This window comes from Varanus komodoensis, unplaced genomic scaffold (assembly GCF_004798865.1).
Source record: "Varanus komodoensis strain SLA01 unplaced genomic scaffold, ASM479886v1 scaffold21, whole genome shotgun sequence".
In the NCBI taxonomy this organism is placed as follows: Eukaryota; Metazoa; Chordata; class Lepidosauria; order Squamata; family Varanidae; genus Varanus; species Varanus komodoensis.
Window position 1 is genome coordinate 15,391,060 of NW_025335589.1, and position 22,563 is coordinate 15,413,622.

At 36.5% G+C, this 22,563-nt stretch overlaps 1 protein-coding gene across 10 annotated transcripts in view; it reads right to left on the reverse strand.

Moving 5' to 3' along the window:
- NEK1 (NIMA related kinase 1) overlaps positions 1-22,563 on the reverse strand; it is a 39,613-nt gene that overhangs the window by 10,704 nt on the left and 6,346 nt on the right. For 6 of the 10 annotated variants that reach the window (XM_044430900.1, XM_044430901.1, XM_044430899.1 and 3 more), the window contains 21 exons: positions 22,174-22,241; positions 22,001-22,087; positions 21,092-21,146; positions 19,749-19,949; positions 18,763-18,823; positions 17,757-17,911; positions 15,502-15,561; positions 15,257-15,316; positions 15,098-15,145; positions 14,928-15,002; positions 13,428-13,603; positions 13,214-13,345; positions 9,914-10,016; positions 7,080-7,163; positions 6,585-6,668; positions 5,572-5,649; positions 4,546-4,641; positions 3,405-3,557; positions 2,725-2,787; positions 2,410-2,641; positions 894-1,046 (listed from right to left, as the gene is read on the reverse strand). In XM_044430900.1, the coding sequence (XP_044286835.1) occupies positions 894-1,046; positions 2,410-2,641; positions 2,725-2,787; positions 3,405-3,557; positions 4,546-4,641; positions 5,572-5,649; positions 6,585-6,668; positions 7,080-7,163; positions 9,914-10,016; positions 13,214-13,345; positions 13,428-13,603; positions 14,928-15,002; positions 15,098-15,145; positions 15,257-15,316; positions 15,502-15,561; positions 17,757-17,911; positions 18,763-18,823; positions 19,749-19,949; positions 21,092-21,146; positions 22,001-22,087; positions 22,174-22,241 (2,224 nt within the window). Of the gene's footprint in view, positions 1-893; positions 1,047-2,409; positions 2,642-2,724; positions 2,788-3,404; positions 3,558-4,545; positions 4,642-5,571; positions 5,650-6,584; positions 6,669-7,079; positions 7,164-9,913; positions 10,017-13,213; positions 13,346-13,427; positions 13,604-14,927; positions 15,003-15,097; positions 15,146-15,256; positions 15,317-15,501; positions 15,562-16,401; positions 17,733-17,756; positions 17,912-18,762; positions 18,824-19,748; positions 19,950-21,091; positions 21,147-21,987; positions 22,088-22,173; positions 22,242-22,563 lie in introns of those variants that run through there. The other 4 variants (XM_044430897.1, XM_044430902.1, XM_044430898.1 and 1 more) reach the window with 4 other exon arrangements.

Sequence of the window (22,563 nt, forward strand, 5' to 3'; positions counted from 1 at the left end):
TCAGTTTTCTAATATGTTACCTATTTCACTTTGGTGCTTCCTTTGAGAGCAGAAACATTGAAGGAAATTGGCAAGGAAAGACTACAGGTATTAGACAGGGGAAAATGCTCTCATGAAAGAAAGAGCTTGGTCATCACTTCGCTTAATCTGTGATGGGATCAATCACCTGGGTTCAGATAACATGACAACCCATGGATGGATTAAACAAACCATACAATAAATCATTGTTTGTCAGGGTGACTTGTTGCTCAAAGAAAAGCTACCCTGCAAGACACAGTCCAAGTGGACAGAACGCAACAACCCACAGTGGAGAATTATCAACAATAGCTTGCTGTGAGAACTCAGTCATTATCTACATCACTTTTTAACCTCAAGAAATTGCAATGTAGTGCAATTATACATTTTGTAGATTTTGATGGCTCCATGTAGATCAAGAGATTTTGTTTCACCCAGTAATTTTAAAGATGCACAAATCAAGTCAGTATTAAATATTCTTGAAAATACTTCAGTGAAATGAAGTATGCCTTAAAATTATGATTTAGCTATTCCAATTGTATTTCAATTTTTCATTGCAACAGAAAACAACTGGAAGTTTCTTTTTCACAATTTCACCAAATGTGGTTCCTTCTTGTGATTTTAAACTTAATTTAATACATCGTCTTAGGCAGAGCTGAGAAATTAAATACTAGACAATGGATCAAGGTGCAAAGGTGCCTTGATCTGAGTTGCTACTGCTTGGAGAACAGACCTCCTGCAAATGTAAGGTTTATCTTCCTGTTAAATCAAAGATCTGAAAATTATTAATCTATTAAAACCATAATACATTAAAAATGTTGCAATACAAAACCCTATATAGATTTTAAACCTTATTTGTGGCTTAAATTACTTCTTACCATTAGTAATAGTTAAGTCATCTAGCAGATCAGTCTGAAGTTGTAATTCGGCTTCCCCAAGAATCTTCAGCACTGAATCAGTGGGGCTTTTGCCCCAGACTTTTCGATGGTGTTCAGCAACATCTAGCTTAATAACCTCTCCTAATGTATGTGCTGTCAGGAAATATTGAACACATTAGCACAAAATTATTTTTAACGAGTTCTAATGAAGGGCTTTGATTTGTATTTACAATCAAAGATAAGAGACTAACCTCTGAATGGAGAACCTCAATTATCAATATATATTTTAAAAGACAACATTTTAACATTTATTTTAAAAGTGTGCAGGAAAAAACCCAAAATGGTCTGTGCATGCATTTACAAATCATTGAAATAACCAATTCCAATTTTTATTTTAAAAAATCATTCACTACCATTGCACTGTTCTTGGGAAAAATATCAAGTAATTAATCCCAGATGGCCAAATGTTGACTATAGGAATTTAAGAACTATTGCTATCTCCTTTATTTTTCGGTCTCAGAGCTGTCAAATAGTAATGAAAAGGAGACATTTTAAAAGTTGTTGTTAATAACTCCCTATAACTTAAACTTGTAATGCGTTTTGGTATATCTCAACCAACTGAAAGATGCTATCTGGGAAAAATGGCAGGAGAGAAAACACACCTTTTATTGAAGAGGGTAGAAAATAGGCTGTTTTGAGATATAAAAGACTGAGGCAGAAAGCATTAAATCATACAGGGGAAATATCAGAAAAGAAAGAACATAGAAAGAGGCCTAGAGTCCTACAGGAAAGGAAGAGAACTTGGAACTATGACAGTAAAATATTGCTGATTAAGATTTAGAGGAAACAGGGATATAGGTTAGCTGGATGTATTTATGCCTCATTGCTTTACTCTCTATTGGTCATATACTTTCCCTGTGTTGTATGTATCCTTTCTGAAGTTCATATTAACAGTCTTTTCCAGTAAACCTTTCAACTGTGTTGCTTGAAGCACTGTGATCTCTTTTACTATTAGGTTAATAATCCAATATCTAATAGCCAACCCCGCATTATCTAAAAGAGGATGCCAGAGACCCAAAGAGTTTTACTTCGAGAGATTTCCAACCAGCAGTGGAAAAGGGCACTAGAAGGAAAGAGCAAAGGGGAGTGGAGCACACTGGTCTGCTTTGGCTCCCTTCCGCACACAAGATAAAGGTGTCATTGGTCTGTGATACATTCAATAATTGAACATGAAATGTTTTGACAGGTCCTCCTTTTGTTTACTCCTGATTGTGGCACACTGTTGCTAAGTACTGTGCTGGGGTGGGGACGAATAGACAGAAGCAAACTTGTATACATGGAGACTTGCTTCAAAACAGAGGGGACAAAAACTGGGCATATTCAAGCCACATGAGCTAAAATCTTAGCCATACAAGTCTGAGGAAATACGTTGCAAGGTGATTATCTGATGTAGTTAACACAGCTAGATAGTTCTCTACAAATAACAGAGAAACAGGCTTAGACAAAGGTACCTCACCTTCTGTACCAGAGAAGGATTCTTCCATTGTTAACCGTGCTAGAGGAACCACCAGTTGTTCCCCTGCCTCCCATTTCTTACGATCAGCTAAAATTGGGCACTTTTCTCCTTCATGCTGGTCATTCTCATCAGTGACAGCTACCTCACAGATACTTTTAGGTTCACTTTTTTCTTTCACAACTTCCTGTACTTTAAAGTTTTGATTCAGTCTGCGGAGTATTTCTCGCTTGTTCTGGAAGCAGGAAGAAATAACAAATTACAAAAGTAAAACTCTGAAGCATAAGAAGAAAGCAAAAACCATGTAATCAAACTTACCTGAACACCAATGTCTGATTTTATTTCTGCTGGGGTTTCTTGGGCAACTGCTGCATTTTCGACCTTTAAAATCCAGAAAATAAGAGAGATTGTGTCAAATATAATAGTGACTAGAAATAAGAGCACGTGTGAAAAGAACAGTTGCCATTATTAGTTGTACAGTGAATGTTTTGGCATTACTCTTACATGTTGCTTGGAGGCAGAATTTCAGCTTTAATCTTTGAAACAGAAAGTCAACGTCCATGCTAATTTTTCACAGAGAAAGAATAATTACTGTGTTTAAAAGCATATAAACTATAAATTGACCCCTCCCCCCTTCCCTGGCCTATGCACTTATTTCACTCTTAATGTGAGCCTTGGGAATATCAGATTGCAGACATGAATACAAAGAGTGGGAACTATACAAGTTTGCAAACTGATCAGATCCAATCCAATCCACTAGAGATTTTTTTTTAATGGTGAACGGGGTAAAAAATAGATACCTACCCAGAGAGCTTCAGCTGCGGGGTGGTATATAAATTAAGTATAACAACAACAACAACAACAACTTTGCATTTATTCTGCAAAGACGAAATCTTGACAAGTACAAAAAAGAGAAGATAAAAATCATTTGAAGTATCTTACTTGGCAACAAAGTTAAACTTTCATCTAAAACTACTTCTTTCAAATATAGTACCTACCACACCCACTTCCTTCAAAGCTGAAGTCATAGAGATGATGTGCGGTATGCTGGACTTCAATACCCTGGTAGGAGAACCTCCAACTTCTTGCTTGCTATGTGGAGGACTCAATTCTGCAGCTCCCATGGGATTCTTTATCCCTTTAGCTACCAACTGTGGGTATAATATTAATCTATTAAATCCTGTGACAATAATGGAATATTAGAGAACGCAAAAAATGGAAAGCTGCAAAAGATTTTTAAAAGGAAAAGCTTCAGACCGATTGCTTGACCAAATTTTCCTACTGGTTTTCATTTTTAAAGAGGTGTTATTTTGACTTTTACATAAGTAGAATTTGTTGCCCTGTTCCACTGAGGTGGAGGATGCTTTCTGGAACTATTATTGATAAATCAGAGTGGTATAAGCCAAGGGTCCAGTTAATTATTCCTCCCACTATATCTCCATGCCCAGCGCCTCGGATTTGCTACACATTGAAGGAGGCTTGGAGGAGAAGAGAACTGTTACTCATTTTACACCAGCCTGTCTTGTTACTTGGAAGAGAACCTTGCCGGTTCTTGCCTTTTCTATACCCTAGCACTAAGTGGAAAAAATCCTCTGCATAATAAAGGGAAGGGGTTAAAGGCAATCACAAATAATGTCTGGGTAATAACCTAAGTCAAACAAGTGTAAATGCCTGGATTCAGTACTGTTTTACTTCATCCTAAAAAAAGTTAAAAAATAATGTGTATCAAAAATATTCTCAAGACTAAAGGACGAAGAACACAAAACTGAGGAGCAAGTCAAAGTACAAGCACTGAATCATAAGTTAGGATGTATAGGACCACCAAAGGATACAGGAATGAACCAAAACTCCAAAAGACCCTCTGACGCAAGTGAAGCTTAAGTCAAATAAGATACCTTTAATGCAATACATAACGTCTTCCCAACCAGAGTTTCTAAGGTCCTAACAGCATGAACCTGCCAAAGAACCCATAAATTGTATTTTCCACACTAGAATACTGTAATGCTATCTGCCTACTTTGGTGCCATACCGCCATGGCAGTATATGGTTATTCTCTGTTTTTAAGAGAATATTAAAAACAATATTTTCCCAATTTAAACCTTGAAGGAGAACTCCCGTAAGTGGATAGAAAATGCTTACATGTTCCTCCCAAGCTCTCCTCTCTCTTTCATAAGCTTCTTTTCTCTTTCGTTCTAGCTGTTCTTTCAAGACTGCAGCTCGTGCATTTGCTTGTGCCTGGAAATATGATAAAATTTTGATGTTTCAAGTCCATAAAAATGTCATAATCATCAACTTGATCTTCAAGTATGTGATTTTCTACATATTCTCTCTGATATTTTTGTATTAGATTTTTGAACCCTCAGAACCCCAAAGGGAAGATAACATTTTTGTATTTTGTTTATGGATCTTTAGGACACTGTACTATTACACTCCAAACTTGTCACATCACAGGCTAGAGTTACACTTAGGTATCATGCTTATGCATTGATGCTGCGGCACTTGGTAAGGAATACAGCATGTGATCATTAGGCAATGGAAGTGTTGGACAGTGATGGGAAATTATAGCGCAAGAGCCAACTGCATACTTACAAGCCTTCCCAGGCACTGAAATCAGGTTTGGGTCCCTGTGCTGTCATTCAGATATATTAGACTAGTAAATACCAGGAATGGGGCATTCGCAGCAGTGGCTGTGCTTATGTGGAATTCACTCCCTTGGTCCATACAGCTCCTTTGTGTGTGTAACTCTAAACTTTCCTTTTAATTTTAATCTTCTCTGACATAATGATCATTATGAGGATTCTTAGTATGATCTGATTGGATACATTTTAAGTATGATAAATTTATATTATTACATTTTATGTTCTATTTATTATTTCTTTACTGTCATCTCAGAGTCTTGAAATTTGAATAAGAAATCCATTAATACATGCACAGATGTAGATGTAAATGTAAAAGCCACATTCCTCATAGAAAACGTTCTGAAGCAGTGGTTTATGCTCTCTCCCTCACACACACACACACGCCACACAAATCCACAAAGCCCAGTCATACCATCTCTACTCAACTATTTGTTCATGAAACAGTGCTACTGGCTGCTTTATTTCCACATGCAGTTCTTTGCTTTCAGCTCAGAAAGTTTCCTCCACCATTCCCCTTCAGGATTACCTTTAGTGCTTCAATTTTTTTGCGCCGTAGTTCTGCTTCTTCATTAATTTCATGTATGGGGGAACCACCACTTTCACTCTGTGAAATAGTTAAAGTCAAATTTATGAATTTAACAGGCTAATAGAAGAAGAAAGCACTGTAGCTATAGCCAAATTTTAAATCGTTGTTATCCTTTTACTGTATGGAACTCTGTGAGACTATCCATGATATTTTAAACACTCCTTCTAACAGTTGGATGAATGCTGAAACATTTGATTTTGAGGATTTACCAGGAAATCTCAATACTTTAATCCCAAATGAGCATGTGACAGAAACAGAGAAGCATTTACAAGTATTTAAGAAGTTATTACAATTATTTAAGTTCAAAGTAACCCTATCAGAATAACTATAGCTCCTAACATTACGTTTTAATATACATTTATGCATTATACACTTTAAAGTGAGAGCTCTGCTACCATGTTGAAAACAGAAAAGAACTGAGACAGGAATCTTTGGGTAGATGTAAAAGACATCTTAGTATACAGTATTCACTGAAACACTCACTCTAAGATAACTCTGCAGAAGGCATGTGGACTGAACACTACAGGGTAAAACTGGTTTTTGCAGCCTAGCTATGAGGAATAGGTAATACCACCCCAAATTTCCAAGTTGTTGCATAATTAGTGCAAGACTTGGCTTAATACAAGTTAAAAGACAGCTCAATAGCAGAAATATATGCCTTACATTTTCTAAACTCCCAGCTTCAGCTTCCAGAAAGACAGCTTCCTAAGACACTGGAATGTATGTTAGTAATGCCAGGAGCAAAGTTTTTACTGCCAGGAGCAAACTCCACCACTGTGGAGTTGATTACTTAGCTAAGGTATCACAAAGACAAAGCAAATCTGAAATTGATAATCTGGGTAGCGTGATTTTGGGGAAAATGTATAAACTAAGTGTATTTATGTATGTATAAATTAAATGTATTTTGTCTCCAAAAACTGGTGTAGGATTTTTTTACTTGTTCTGGAACATGCCTTTTCTCCACGAAGTTTAGCTTTAATTTGCTGGCGTTCATTGAAGTTTTGAAGTCTAATTTGTCTTAGTCGTGCCAAGTATTCCTGAAAGAAAAAGAAAAAAGAAAAAAGGCATTTACGTCAGAGGAAAGTTTTAAAATGTGCAAATTTCATACTATTGTAAATCAGTGGGACAACTCTCTTATGGAAGAATTGCACCAATATATTTCTAAGTGAGTTTTGCTGATCCATCACTGGTAGATTAGGAAGCATGGAACAGATACATCTATTAAAGGTAACAATGGCTAATTGTGTTTTAAGGGAGGATGAATTGTTTCTGGTGACAGCCTTAAATAACAGCATGTTAAATCAGCAAGGGGCCTCCTCTAGAAGTTGGAGATTGATATTAATTACAATTTTAAAGAGAAGCCCTTTTCTTTCATTATAGATGACAATCCATGCAGAAAATGAGGTTGCATATGTGTAATGAAGGCAGCAAACATGCAGGAAGCATACCTCTTCCTCCTTGTTTCTGGCTTTCCTTCCTCTTGAAGAAATAGGCCTGCCTCCATAGATAGCTGTCGGGTTTTGCAGTGTATCCTGTTCACCATTTAATGTATTAAATTCAAGAATAGCTGGGGCCATCACATTATCTAACTTTATCAGCATTTGGTCATCATAAAGGAATAGATAACTCAAAGTGAAAATGCATTCTTAAATATCTAATTACCCAGGTTTGTTCCTTTTTCTTGCTTCTGTGTGTCTAATCTTTTAGTCATAACTTTAGGATTCCAAAATTTCCTGGGAATAAAGCTTTCTGTACTATTTTTATACTGAATGAGATACACAGTTGGAAATTTATTACCATGAGTCCACAACTGATGATTACTTTAGAATTGCATATTTAATAAAAGTGTAAGAACTTGGTTTATATCAAAATAACATTTCATTGTTATTTTTTCCCATGTAAGAGTCTATTGAAGACATACTCTGAAATCTTCTCATAAGTATAGTTTACTGTGATGAGATACATTCAGCTCATAGTTTTAAAGCTTAATGCTATGCAACCTAAGTGTTTATATACATTTCATGCAGTGCACTTGAGAATTCTGAAAAGCTAATTTATTGCTTAAACAGGCAAATTCTTACCAATACCACAAATAGGTGGTAATACTCGGAGAGGTTTCCTTTTTGTAGGAGGCAGTATAAATTTTGATCTTGCAATAGGACAATTTGCTCTGTAGTCAGTCAAATATGCTTTGTTATCAGAGCAAATTCTGAGCCCAACTTGTTGGGATATAAGATTGAAGTCAAGAGTCCATCAACAATATAGATAAACTAAGAAAAGTTATTTTCCCCATTCTTAAGTAGGCTGTAAAATAAAGCTAAACCTCTCGCTGCATGCAATGAGAGGCAAAGTTCACAAGGATAGGTTTTTTATATCCATTTCAGCATCCAAACTTGATTATGTTTCAAAATATTCAAGAATTTCCTCAACGTGGCTCACTGTAGTACACAGAGCTGTGTTGCCAAAAATAGTACAAGACCTGTGCTGTATGCACAAATTGATATCAGCAGCTTATCTGCAAGTCATGAATAAATGAAAATGTATCAAAGTCATCAGACTGCTCACATCTTTCATACTAATTTACTTGCAGTAGCATTTTAAGACTACATTAATGTAACCACCTCCTCTACAGTGAAGGAAAGTAATATGCATTTACTTGCCCCATGGCAGTGAGTTGTCTGCATTCAATGATTCTTTGAGTGGAAGACAGCTCACACACCCAATATTTCTCTTCCCCTCATTCCTAAAACATTCTCCAGAGGATGAGGAATCCTTCCTGTAGCACCTGTGTCATATGGGAATGCAGTGTCAGGAAGAAATCATTCAAAATCAGATGAGGGATCTAGTGACAGGCAAAGGATTCCTCCACTTCATTCTGAGCACGTCCCTCCCCTCACATGTCAGCCCCAACTGGTCTGGAGCTCCCACACCCTCTGGAGACAGTTTTTGGGTTGTGCACAGGAGAAACAGAAACTGAGAAAAATTGATTGTGTGAACGTCCTTCCACTCACATGGATACAATGCCAGCTAACCTCGATAAGCCTGACACACATAGCACAGCTTTCACTATCAGAGCAGAAGGAATGGACACAAAGTCTCTTCACATAAGAAAAGCAACAGAAGTTCAGATGACAGCTAGATATACCACTGTAGTTGCTCCTCCTATATTGAAAATACAGCATTACTTTTTCTTCTTCATACACAGAAGGATTTTGAACACATGCAAACAGTCAGATGATTGCCATCTCCTTGATTTATCTCACATGTTGAAGGTCATTTTCAGAAAGCAGAGGGCTGCTTTATGTATACAGAGGTACATAAAAATACATAAAATTCATGTATTTTATTGGCATACTGGCATCTTTTTGTGGAAACCAGCCCTGACCCCTGACCTTCAGATACATTGGACCAGTCCTTATTTTTGCTGCAGACACATTTACTATGAGTGCACTACTTATCTGCCAGCATACACTATAAAGCATATAACAGAAACCTATATTTGTAACATGGAAAAGATGTGCAACAGAGAAACCACTTCCATTATATCAAAAGACACTTCTTTCTAGAAGTCAACAACTTTCAAAGTGTTTAAGTTTTGCTTCAAAACTGTTTGCTTAAACAGTTAAGCTGAGAACTTGCAAGTGTCTTTAATTCAATTTCTTTGTTTAGATACTGGTCTTTATCCATAAGTAATAAAAATACCACAGCACAAGAATTATTCATGGTATATACTAGAGAGAAAGACAATGGCCTGGTTCAGAAAACCTGTCATGCAAATGAATCACAGCTTGAAGTTTATTAACACAACCTTTAGCCAAAGAATCAGCTTGTTCTATCTGGATTTATCTTTATGTATGCATATTATCGTTGAATTGATAGTATTTTTTTGAAAAACATTTCTTTTGTGGTGATTTGATGACTATATACGAATAGATAAATTTGAATCTGAGTTGAAAGAAAATACTTCCTTGCTGGGTGTATACAAGATTGCAGCTAAAAAGGTACTTCTTTGCATTTTGATAGTTGCAGCTAAACAGCCACCTCAAAAGCTCAGACCACCAGCCACAATAAAACAAAAAAGGCAAAAGACATATTGGAAATAAAATTTCCTAAGAATAAGTAGAACACAAGTCACTTTCTTCTTTTTCATGGAATAAAATTCCAAGATTTAAAAAATAATATTGACTTGTTCCAAAGTTGTTAATACATTTTACAAGTTTATAGTACTGAACTATTAAAGACAATTCAAGCACTTGGACAATAGGAATGTCAAAATTCATACCATGTGTCCTTCAGCACGAGCTTTGTTTTGCATGGCTTCTTGCTTCCGTTGCCAGAATTCCTCAACTTGTTTAGCTCTTTCTGCAGCTACCCATCCTTTTTGCCTGAGTAAAGCATTGCAAGAGTTTAATTCACTTACATCCCTATAAGCATTAATGAAGGGCAAAAAAATCAACAGTAGTAAGAAATACACCATGATTTTAAACTGCTTTGAGACAGTTTAAAATGGGAAAAAAATGGATTCCAGTTTAAACATTGGAATAAATGTATGCAAGCAGAACAGGAGCAATATCATTTAGCGCTTAAATCATTTAGATTTTTTTTTTTAACTAGATAATGGCCATAACTCTTTTTTTTCATTCCACATTTGTTTCCTTCCTGCCACTCTCAACTTTAGTACCACTACAACTGCTTACAGGTTTCAAATGGTGGCTCAATTTATATTCAAAACCAAATCTCAACACAAGCAAACCATAGCTTGGCACCCAAATATTGCTCTGTGTCCCAAATGTTGGTGGCAGATATACTGCTATCACACAATTGTTCTGGGTCCATAATAATTATCTTTTGTTCTCTACAAAGTAGAATTTCTGGTTACTGAGTAACCTTCAAAATTTATAAGCAGATGACTTGAGTTTGCTGAAAAAGTATTAGCACTATTTCTAAGGCTCACTTCTGGCCACTGTGTTTGTAGCACTAGGAAAAAACTGACAATGTTGTGTTGTCACACTTAACCATAGTTACATTTAGTATCCTGTGAATAAGCCACAACAAGGCTTGGGCTAACATACTTCCTCATTCTGAAATGAGTTCAGAAGCTTTCACTCCAATTTTTGCTTATCCACAGCTTACCATGATGGCCAAATGTACACATTATTTCAAAGAATCTATACCTTGTTTGAAACATGCCTGCTTGAAATAATGGAATCTATCAAACTGATCTGCTGACAAACAAAATTGCAAGAGATATGCCATCTACACACGTGCTCTCTCTCTCCTCACATTTGTCACTCTCTTCTTGTGCAAGGCAACAGTCTGAGGAGGGAGCTTCATGGTGACTCTCCATATGATTAAGAATGTTGTAAAACCAGCTTCTGCAATTTATTTGATTTATATCCCACCTTTTTCCTTTTCTCTTCCTACTGCTCTTGATCTTATTCCTACGGCAGCAACCCTGTGAGACAGATTGGGCGGAGAGTCTGTGACTTGCCCTAAGCCATCCACTTGGCTCCATGGCTGAGCAGGGACTAGAACCCAGATCACCCGAGTCCTAGCCCTGCACTCTTAACCGCTACACCACGCTGGCTCTCAGTCAGTGGAGCCTCTATGAATCCAGGAGGTGCTCTCCTTCAGAAAGTTGCCTTCTTATGAACAGAGTACAGTGAATGTGAGGCTAGAGCTTTTCCTCTTCTCGTGTGTTTAGCATTTTCACATACAGAGTTACAGGTCAATGCTGCATGCATTTAATTTAGAAATATATTAGACTATTATAGGCTATATTTTATGTGAAGTTACCCATGAAGATTATTTAGAAGCTGGAAAAGGTACAGAACAGTACTGTCAACAGGGGATACATGTAATTTGTATTGCATTCCTAATAAAAGCAGTGAGATGAATCCTTGCTTGAACTCTCAGAAGAAAAAATTGCCATACAGAACTAGCATCTGTGAAGCTTTCATGTTGCAATGTAAGCATGTAAATATCTTCCCTATTGAAATCAAGTTAAAATCAAATTAGAATAGAACCAAGGTGTGACTATTTAATAATGCAAGCTCTTTCTCTCCCTTTAAAGGTAGACATCTATTATAATGTTCTATTAGCAATACATATGTAAGAAGAAAGGTCTTAGGGATTAGAAAGCAGCAATGTCTCACTGTCCATATAAAATAAGAGCTTAAATTCAAATTCTACAAAATATCATCTGCTAATTTCTGTTGCTTACTATATTGCACAAGCAGAACCCTAGACTGGTAAAGAATCAACCCCACTTGTACCATGTGTGAAGTACATAGGACCCATTGATTATGGGAACTCTAGAGATCAGATGGCAATAATGTAGTTGTGTCCATTGAATATATTTTAGTGGATAAAATATAAACAAATTAGGTGCTTCATTAAGTGAAGACTAACTTCACCCTTCTCCTAGCAGAAACAATACTGGAACAGGAATGAGTGTTAAAGAACTGTAATACTCGGGCATGCTGGTTACTCAAATAGCTAGTGATCTATTCTGCCAAGGGTGTCCATTGCGTTGGCAGATAAATACTGTTGGATTTTACCCACTAAAAATAAGCTTTAATACTAAAAGAGTTATCTTGAGTGCTTTGGTCTCTTTAACCTGTATTAGTATTTTTGTTTTGTCATAAATAAGACCTTGAACACTGAATCCCAAGATTGCCAGCTCACAGATGAGGGTCTTCAACAACTTTATAGGTCATGAGGATGATGGGTAGGATTCTTTGCGTTTTTTGAATTCCCATTGTCCAGTTTGCTGGTAGAGCTATGTTCCTAAGGATCAGCTGATCACAAGGCTCAGCTACTCATACATCAATTTGCCTGTATGCTTCATTCATTTTCATACGCTCTTCTCTAGCCCCCCTTGCCCTAAGAGGTGAGAAAGGTACAGACAAGGGAACAGGCATAATCTGTGATGCCCTGTCTCTAGAATTCTCTTGAACAGGGAGGCTAGCTTGGCATTTAATACAATGTCTTTTCAGTGCCAGGTAATTTTTTTTTTCATTTTATGAGAACTTAATCTCTGATTACAGTATTTTAATGCTGCTTTCCTACTTTTTTCTATTTGCTGAAGTTTTAAATTCCTTATGTTTTTATGATTCTTGCCATGCTTACTATCTTGCTAATTACTTAGAAATATTTACATATTGAAGAGTGGCATAACAATGGTTGAAATAATTGGTAAGCAAGATAAAGCAGCCTGAAAAATCAGTAAGTTTCTGATTATAGTAAGAAACTACAATATGCCAGGAAGAAAAGAACAGCAAGCAGGGCTGATTTGGCCATACAGATCTTCAATATATCCTAAAATGGAATCCACAGGAAACTCTGAAAATAGTCTGAGATCAGTTTCGTATCTCATGCTTACTACTGGTATTCCGTTGACATTTACTTCAGGAAAAAGGCAAAGCGTGAACAACAAGCATGCGTCTTTAAAGCACCAGTTATATTTGAGAACCCATGCTTATAATTCACATTATACTCTTCAGTGTTTATTAAACTAATATTAAACAGATGTGACAAAAACCTACACACAAAGGACAGATCCACACATCATCAGTCCAACCTGTTAGCATTGGCTTGTCTAGACACCTCCTCCAATCTTTTCATTCTTTTCCTAATAGCATCAGCATGAGGTGAATGATGGTGAACTGCAGGCCCATTAGAAACTCCTGCATGAACTGCAGCTGGAAGTCCTCTGTAGATAAATATGTATAGTAGTTTTCATTACTTTCATCAAGAATTACACATCCCACACTTTTCAATGAAGGCAGACATACCTTTCAACAGGTTCTTGACCAGGCTTTTCTCTCAATTCAGCATCCTTCCCTTCTGTTACTTTTATATTTTCCTTTTGTTGCTGTATCTGATCAAAAATAGCATGATAATGTTCATATGGTCCTCGACCAGGCACAGGTAAAGGCACAATAGGTCCTCCGCCTCCAAAAAACTGAGCCTAAGAATTTAAGAATAATCTTTAATGTTCTGATTCCAATAAGCAGTATCCTTAATGTAACACAAGTCAGATTCAGAAAATGTAGTTTATTATTTAACACTTTTGTATACTGTCACAATAACCACATGGCTCTCTCAATGGTTTACACAGTTTAACTATTTAACTTAATAATTTTATATTGTAATATACTGCTAATTGATGATACAAAGAAGATGTGTAAGTCTGACAGTTACTTGACTATGAGCAATAGAGGCCTGTAATTCATGTGTTTATTCCCATTCTTTTAATACCTACCTGGGAAAAAAAATCCAAGTAACATTACATACTCTTCAAAGAAGTTGAAAAGTGTTACGAATCTCTCTTTTAACCAGAATGCAGAAATCTCAGGATCCATTAATAAATGCTTCAACATATGTTAAAAAGAAACTCATCTACCCTAAAACATTTATTTGTTGATTTTTATAACCATCCTATCAGACTTTCATACAAAAATATACATATTCTGGAATATGAAAAATGAACATGGATGGCACTTTGTATTAAACTTTTTCACAAGTCTCTGTCCGTAAGTAACATCAGGTTGCATGTTATTAAGGAGCCCACAACCTAGATCAAAGCCATATCTTACTATAGGCTAATGCAGGATGGAGAACCTCCAGTCTATGAGGCTAGGTAGGCTTGTAAAGGTTCCCCATCTTGCTCTCAGAATCAAGGGATGGAATCCACACATATCTGCTATTTGAGATTACAGGGGCAGGGGAGGAATTCCCAGTGCACTGCTTCCATTCTTAATTGGGAGGGCAACTGGCATGCAGATGAATACCCCATTATCTCTACTGAGGACAGTGAGCAACAGGCATAAATGGGGACTCAGTCAGCTGCTCTTTCCAGTGTTCGCCACAAAAGACTTTGCAAGTGCTGAGAGCAGCTTCATCCAGAAACGGCAGTCTCCATTTCTCTGTGCAGACAGAGACAAGAGTGCCATGCCTCTCTCAGCATGGGGAAAGTAAAATGGGTGGGGCAGAGGTCATGACTTTAGTGGGCAGAGGACTGAATAGATGGTGATTTGCACCCTTCAACCAGTTGCCTACTCCTGTGCTAAAGAGCAAATATTTGAAGAGAGTGGGGATGAGGAGGCTATTAATAAACGTTCAATTGTCTATTATGCTACTCCTTACCCTAGCTAAGTCACGAATATGATCAACTGAAGGTGTGAAGTTACTAAGAAGTACTAGTGATGGCAAAACAAGTAAATGCAAATAACTGAAGGTTATGACTTAAAACAACTATATGTGTCTGTACATATTGAGCAGTAGACCCCAACCTTGATTTCACCACTTCCACCTGTGCTGAGCACATTCCTCCAACCCTGTTCTCTGGCTCTGTTCATTCGTTCTATCTGGAAAACAGAACAGTAAAAACTGGACCCTGGAAACCAATAAAAGCTCTGAAAACCAAATTTTATAGTTAAAAGTGAAAACTAAAATATTTTACCCTTTCTTTCTCAAGTCTTCTCATCTGCTCAGCCTTCATGAAACTGATCTGAAAATCAAGGGTTAGAAGTTTTGAAATGGTAGCAATTAAGCTACAGTAACTAATACTTCCTTCATTTGGTTATTAAAAAGAAAAGAATGCGCCAAACCTTTAATTTACCTGTTCATGCTGTCGTTTTTCTTTCTCAAAGATATCTAGCTTTTTTCTTTTTGCAGCTTCCTGAAAGGTAAATAGAGATTTAAACCATGAACTATTGTTTCATCAAATTTGGTTAGGATGGTTAGCAAGTGCATAAAAAGTTAGAGTTATCTAGTTGAAGGAAATAAGGAGGAAAGGTTTGAAGGTTTTGCTTTGTATTTAAAAGCTTTTAGCTTAGTTTCTTTTGTTTTCATGTCTTTTTATACCTCAAACATTTTCCTCCTTTCTTCTACTGGTTTCCCTTTCTTCACTGGAGATGGAAGGGCCTAAATAAAGAGTGAAACTACACATTAGCAAGAACACATATGTTCTGGAAGATAATTCAGAGTGTAGAATCATTAGCACAGGAATATATGATTGTCTTTGCAAAACTTGTACGTTTACACTCCAATCTGAGGCATGTTTACTAAGAATTAAATTCTACGTCATTCAATAAGACTTTTTCACACAGGTAACCATATCTGGGGCTGTAGTTGGGCAGAGTAATTCTATACATATGTCCTTCTAAGTGCCTTACTGATTGCAATGATATTTACTCTCCTTTAAGTGCATTTGGTACTGCACACTGAATGCAGTCTTAAGATCGCCGGCATAAAGGACTGCTATTTTTCTTTGATCTTACATGATTGTCAACAGTGTGGGCAAGAGAAGGCCACTTTCAGGAATACTTTTAAACTCTAATGTGTTTCACAGTAATAATGTTAATAGAAAATGGAATATAAAAAAGCAGGTGTGTCTACTATAACAGGGATGGTCATGTCATGCAAGCATGCTGAACATGGCTTACACAAGAATTAAATGAACCTTGCACAACACTAAAACATATCTAAAACTTGTTTAACCTTTGCATAACTCATGCCTTCCAGGTGACACAACAACCCCTAAGCATCAATTACACATTCAAAATTACACATTAAACCTCACTGTGGTTGACCCATGGAAGGCTTTCATGTTGTGCAAACAGCCTCCAATATGGGAACCAGTATGGTGGTAGTGGTTAGAGTGTTGGACTGGGGACTTGAGAGACCCCGAGACTAGTCCCTAGCCAACCATGAAACTTGCTGGGTAACTTCAGGCTAGTCATAGGCTGTCACAGCCTAACCTACCTCACAGGGCTGTAGTTGTGAGGACAGAATGGAGAGGAGGAAAACCTGGAAAGTCACTTTGCATTCTATGCAAGAGGAAGAAAGGTGCAGTATAAATGTAATATAATAATGTCTCCAACTCTGCTGCTTCATGACAACAGATGGGAGAGTGCCTATAATTTAAATGCTGCATAACTGATACTTGATATGTGAAACATTTATAAGTAGATGTACCACTAATGTGCATAAGAGCACAAATGCATGCCACTACTTATTGTGTCTCATCTGTTAATAGTTCAGTAATTAAAACATGCCCATTTGTGTTTTAAAATTCTTACACATCAAGTTATTTCCCTCAACAAGCCATTTACTGAAGAGAAGATTCCCATTACCAAGAAGCAGCTATTATAGCTATGTTAAAAATTTATGCATACTGGTTGTACTCAAAAGATATCATCACATGATAGTAGTAGTAGTAGTAGTAGTAGTAGTAGTAGAAGAGAATGTATCTGCCTGTGCCAAGGTTATAAAACCAGACACCTGAAATATGGCACCCAAGAATGTGTACCTCAGGGAATCTCTTAAGGGAATAACCCTATACAGGTTAAGACAAAAATGTCCTCTAAAATTACCAGCATTCTCTAGCCAGTCATGTAGGATGCAACGCTTTTTATTGTTATCCCGCCCTTCACTCCAAGGAGGTAACACACATGGTTTCTCATCTAAGTGGGGATTCAAACTGCAGTCTCCACAGTCCTGCTCAGACATTGTAGCCACTACGATACCACATTAGTCTTGTATCCAGGTCCCCACAACAGGACAATGAGTTCACAAACAAGGATTTGTGATTTAGCACCCTGATTGTAATTGTCTGAACTGGTGCGAAGCATGTAGCTGGAGGGCCAGCATTTTGTTGAATTTACACACGAAGGCCTGCTATGCTGTGTTACTTCTTACTTTAGATTTCCTTTTGGGGAATGTTTAGTGGAACATTTTTCCTGCTACTGCTTGTTTAAATGTTTTATATGCACCTAGTCTTTATACAGTGTTATATAGGGCAGGGCCAAAATATGACAGCCCTATTTTGAACTTTAACATTTGTACAGTTCAAGACTAGTCATATTCCCATCAGAACTGCAATGTGGATACAAAGGCAATGGGAGCTCCACTGAAAGTCTTGCACCTGAACATGAATTACAATGCAGTTGCAACAAAGACAAGTTATGTGCCATCTACCAGTTCCTGCAAAGGAATATATTTGTAGGTCATACTATGACTATGGCAAGTGAAAACCAAAAACCAAAAACAGTAAGCCCAAAATTCCCACCCCTCATCAAAAGATGTACCTGTGATTCATTAATCAATAATTCTCTCACCTGTCTACATCTAATTAAAGGCTTTTCATGGATTTTTTTAGCTGCATCCCCAGACTTCTTAAGTATTAAAGGCACTCCATATTTAGCAGCAGGTTTTGTAATTTTCTGAGCAGGTGCAGCAGAGGCCAAGTTTTGTCCTTGAGCTGGTCTCTTTGCTTTGTGGAAGAGAGCAAAAATGCCAACTTCATTATACTGGATTACTACTGGAATATACCTCAAAACAAGCATTATCAAACGGTAGGTTCATAAAACGCTATTATACCCTAATGTTACACAGTATTAAGTCTGATTAAGGCAGGATTTCGCTGTAACCAGATACAACTTATTTTGCATAGGACTGAGCTGTTTGAATGCTCTGGCTTTAAGAATGTAAGATAAAACCTTTAATCTGCAAACTCTGGGTTGTTCATAGATTAAACTATCCAACGTTAGCCCAACAGCAAACCATAGTATTTCCTGGCCTACATTTAGGTTACTCAATCCATAGTTTCAGCATCTCCATGTTACAAATTAACCCAGGAATAGGGTGATCTTGGATTGTCAATTAAAAGCACAAATGGCTCACATATAACTTCTGTATTTCCTTTGTTGCTGCCCGTTTCCGGGTTGACCAAGTTAGGAACTGCCACTGAGGTGCATAAACCAGATCAATAAGAGAACCAATAGTGTTTTGTTGGGCTGTGTACACTTAATTCTTTAAACCATGAGTTGCCATTATGTTTGAACCCAGAACAACAAGTAATTTTACCATGCTACAAAGGTCATGGGCAAGAGCAGTCTAAAAAATGAACTTGTCTATATGCCAGTACTACTCTATTACAAAAACAGTTAGGGTGTAGGGAGGGAATGCATGGAGGAAAAAACCCAATCTCTTAGGGATTCAGAAAACAAACCAGTTTGTTCCATAATCTGCCAGACAAAGCATGGACAGGACAATAAACCATGGGTTAAGATCATGTTTAGACCAGATCTGTGGATAGCTAAATAGGAATCTTTTATGTATTACCTGGTCCAGCATGTGGTCCAAACTTTGGGAATACTTTATGGCTGAATTCTTCTGCAATAAGCTAAAAGAACAATGTTTTGTAAGACAGTACAACAAGTAATATATACAGTCAATATTTTTACAGTAATAGGAAAATGTTATAGGGATAGCTATACCCTATGACAGGATATCCATATTAGAAAGAAAAAGTTTACTCACTGTGAATTTGAGTGCAGAAATTCAGATTAAAAGGCTTTATCACAAATAAAGCAAATGGCAGTATTTAGAAAGTGCAGATTTAAGTAGTGATATAGTCTGAATTATGGCAAAAGATTCCATTGTCAATATTATATAAGCTACTTGACAAGCATATGCCTCATGAACCTTGTGGCCAAGAACCTGTAAATGCAAAACTCAGCAAACACAAGGAACCATATATATGCAAGGAGTGCTCTCTTGATAATGTTACTTCATAAGCATGCTGATGTGTGTGGATGGCCATTTACTCTTGCACAGAACTCAGACTGCCATTGGAGAGCTGCCCTGTGAAGCTTTGGATCTGGCTTAAATTGCTTCTACTTTAGAGAGGTCTTGCTTATTGTAAAAGAAAACTTGTTCAAGCATACTTTAACAGATTGATCCCAAAACAATAAAAAACTCAAGATTGTTCTACATATGGCTATGTCGATGTAAATGCCCCAGAATTTCAAAGCTTGATGCAAAACACTGAGGTCATATTGATATTTGAAACTCTGTGTCAATTCTTACTAAAGATGTTGTATGCTCCTATGACATATTATAATACTTGTAGCCACTATTTCAGCTTTATTCTATGGATCATTTACAACAGTTCTTACAAATAAGCTCTGATATCTACATGTACATGCACATATTTCACTTGATACTGAATTACTTCTTAATGGATTTTCAGAAGCAAAACCTGCAGAATAAGCTTTTTACTGTTGTTGCATTGTAAAATATTTATAAGAAAAGGCCTAAATTCATACCTGAGGAGTGAGAAATTTTTCAATGCGTTTAGCTATAAAAGGCTTCTCCAATATGGAGTTGACAGATGGTCTATCCCTAGGATTTCTTTTAAACAACTGTGAAATCAGACACCGGAGTTCATGGGAATAATGCACAGAAACAGGAGGAAATGATCCAGAAATGATCTTGAGTACCAGATTTTTCATGTTACCAGCTTCAAACTACAAGCAGAAGAACAATTTGTAATTATCAGTCTCATGATGTCATGCCAAGCAACAATTAGAGAAAATGATAAAAGATTTCATAATACTACAAAAATCATTAACATAGTTTAGGTGGTTTTCTGTTTTTTCAGTCTCACATTTTATCCATACAATATTCTTTAGATTTAGATTTTAATCAGTGTCATCAATCGGAGGTTGTTTAAAATAGATAAACTAAATTCAACAGGTAACAACTAGAACAAACTAACACATATACATCTTAGTGACAAGGCCTAGGGCTGATCAGATATTTTAAAATTGTATTCCATCTAGTCTTTGTGATATCTTGCAATATGCAAGGAGACAATGCATGTCCCTTTCCAAGGGAAAGAGTAAAATGCAGCTCAAGTGTAAACAAACAAAACATGCTTAATAGACTATTAAATAATTGTTCTATGGCTGCAAATCTATGCACATTTACTATGAAGTCATTCCCATTGAATACAAATTTTACTTTAAGTCAACATACTTAAAATAAATAAGATGTGTCAATTGCCTCAAGGAATGGTGAACTCAACACTGATGTTCATTCATGCTGAATAAGATACAGAAGAATCTGCCTAACAAAACCTGTTGATGATCAATCTTGCAATGGCACAAACTTGTTTCTTTTCACCTAGCCTTGTCTACCATACCATGCAAATATGAATGTAGGATCTGAATCCAAAACTTTAAGGACAACCAACAGTTGTACTGGAGAGCCCAAGCAACATTAATATCTTACTAGTGTAAGTGACTTTAATCCTAGTAACTCTTTTACCTACAAAGGAAAGAAAGCTTAACTATGTAGTAAAAGATTTTGAATACTGTTTTTATGCTTTATAAACATGTATAACTATTCCAATTGTTTTGAAAAGAAAATATGTATAAGTATTCCAATTATTTTGAAAAGAAAATGTGGGAAGGATAATTATCTATTGCACTTGCTCATTTCTCCCCACCCAGCAACCTCTACTTGTAACCAAAATTATGGGATGAGCCAAGGGACCCATGTGCAGAAGATGTAAAAACTTTGAAGTTATTATTCTGACTTAAAAGACTAAATGTGTAGGCAACTGGTAAAAAAATCATTCATGAAGTATTATAAAGCTTCTACTCACAGCATGTTTCAGTGTACACATTTCATAGAGAACACAACCAAGAGCCCATATGTCACTAAACAAGAAAGAGACAGAATTTTAGTTTGTACCAATAATGATTGTTACCATGCTTAAAAACAGTTTGCATCAAGATGCATAAAATTCTTGTTTGTCCTTGGAAGTTAAGCTGGCCCATGTTACTTTTCATTATCCTCTAAGATCAGCTATGACAAGGGAGTGTATACATGCATGGACATTATATTTCATCTATGGCAACTTCTGTTGAACAGTAACTTCTAAGATATTAGAAGGTGGCAAGACTTCATCATCTGTGTAAACAGGAAGTAGCAATGGGAACCTTATCTGTCCGCTAGCAGCTGCTGTTCTGCTACTTCCTCTAGTAATATTTTGCCTAATGTAGAAAGGAAAAGAATTCTTACTGCTATCCTTCCAAAATTCTGAGGAATGCTGGAAGACTATTGATCTCCAATAGTGTTGCAATTGAATGTATTGGACTGGGAAAGCCTTATTAAGAGTGAGGTGGCCACCTAGAAACATATTTGGATGCTAAAGTATATTTAATTGACAATTACATATTTTGACAGTTTTGCTATATGGAATCAATTTCCATTTGCTATCTCTGTACCATATCCAAAGAGTAGCAACAAGGTCTAGAGGAGCTATTGATTTAAAGAGCCAGGGCAAATAAAATTTATCAGGCATAGTTCTTTGGAAGACATGATATTGTTTTCACTATATCCCCAAAATGTGACTCCGAGATTGGATAAATGTGTGTTGGGTTCTTGGGTTCTTACAATGCATAATAAGAATAATAAAGTCAAGTAAACTGCAGTTTATTAAAAGAACATGGATGGCATCTATATGAAATATACCATAATGAAAAAAGTTAAACTTACTGCTAAATACTACCTTTTATTGTTGTAAGGCTTGTTCTCACAGATTTCAGGTGACAAGTAATATGGTGTTCCTATACATGTTCGAGCAAGCTCCACTGTACTAAAATAAAAGTAAAAAGATGGCAATGAGGTAAACCATACTTGGCAGTACTATGAGAACTGGGCTGAGCAGGTACTGAAAATTACCTATTAAGAACTCTAGCTATGCCAAAGTCTCCCAACTGTATTGTTCCATCTTTGGTTAAAAATATATTCTAGAGAAGAAAGATAAACAATATCAAGCTCTATATCAAATATGATTCAGTAAACAAGAAATTAACTTATGTACCTTGACATAAAAATGTTCCAATAGCTATTTCCATGAACATGTATTGGCTAAATGCATATTAATAAGGCAAGATAGTTTACTACGCTCACTCTATTTAATTTATATCCCACTTTTTTCTTATAACAAGAAATATTGAGCTTATTCACAGGATGGGCTCCATAGATTTTTTCCAGTTTTGAAAATTTTAGTATTGGACTATAGCTATTTTAGAACTGTTAAAACTAAGTCATAGTTATCACAAACCATAG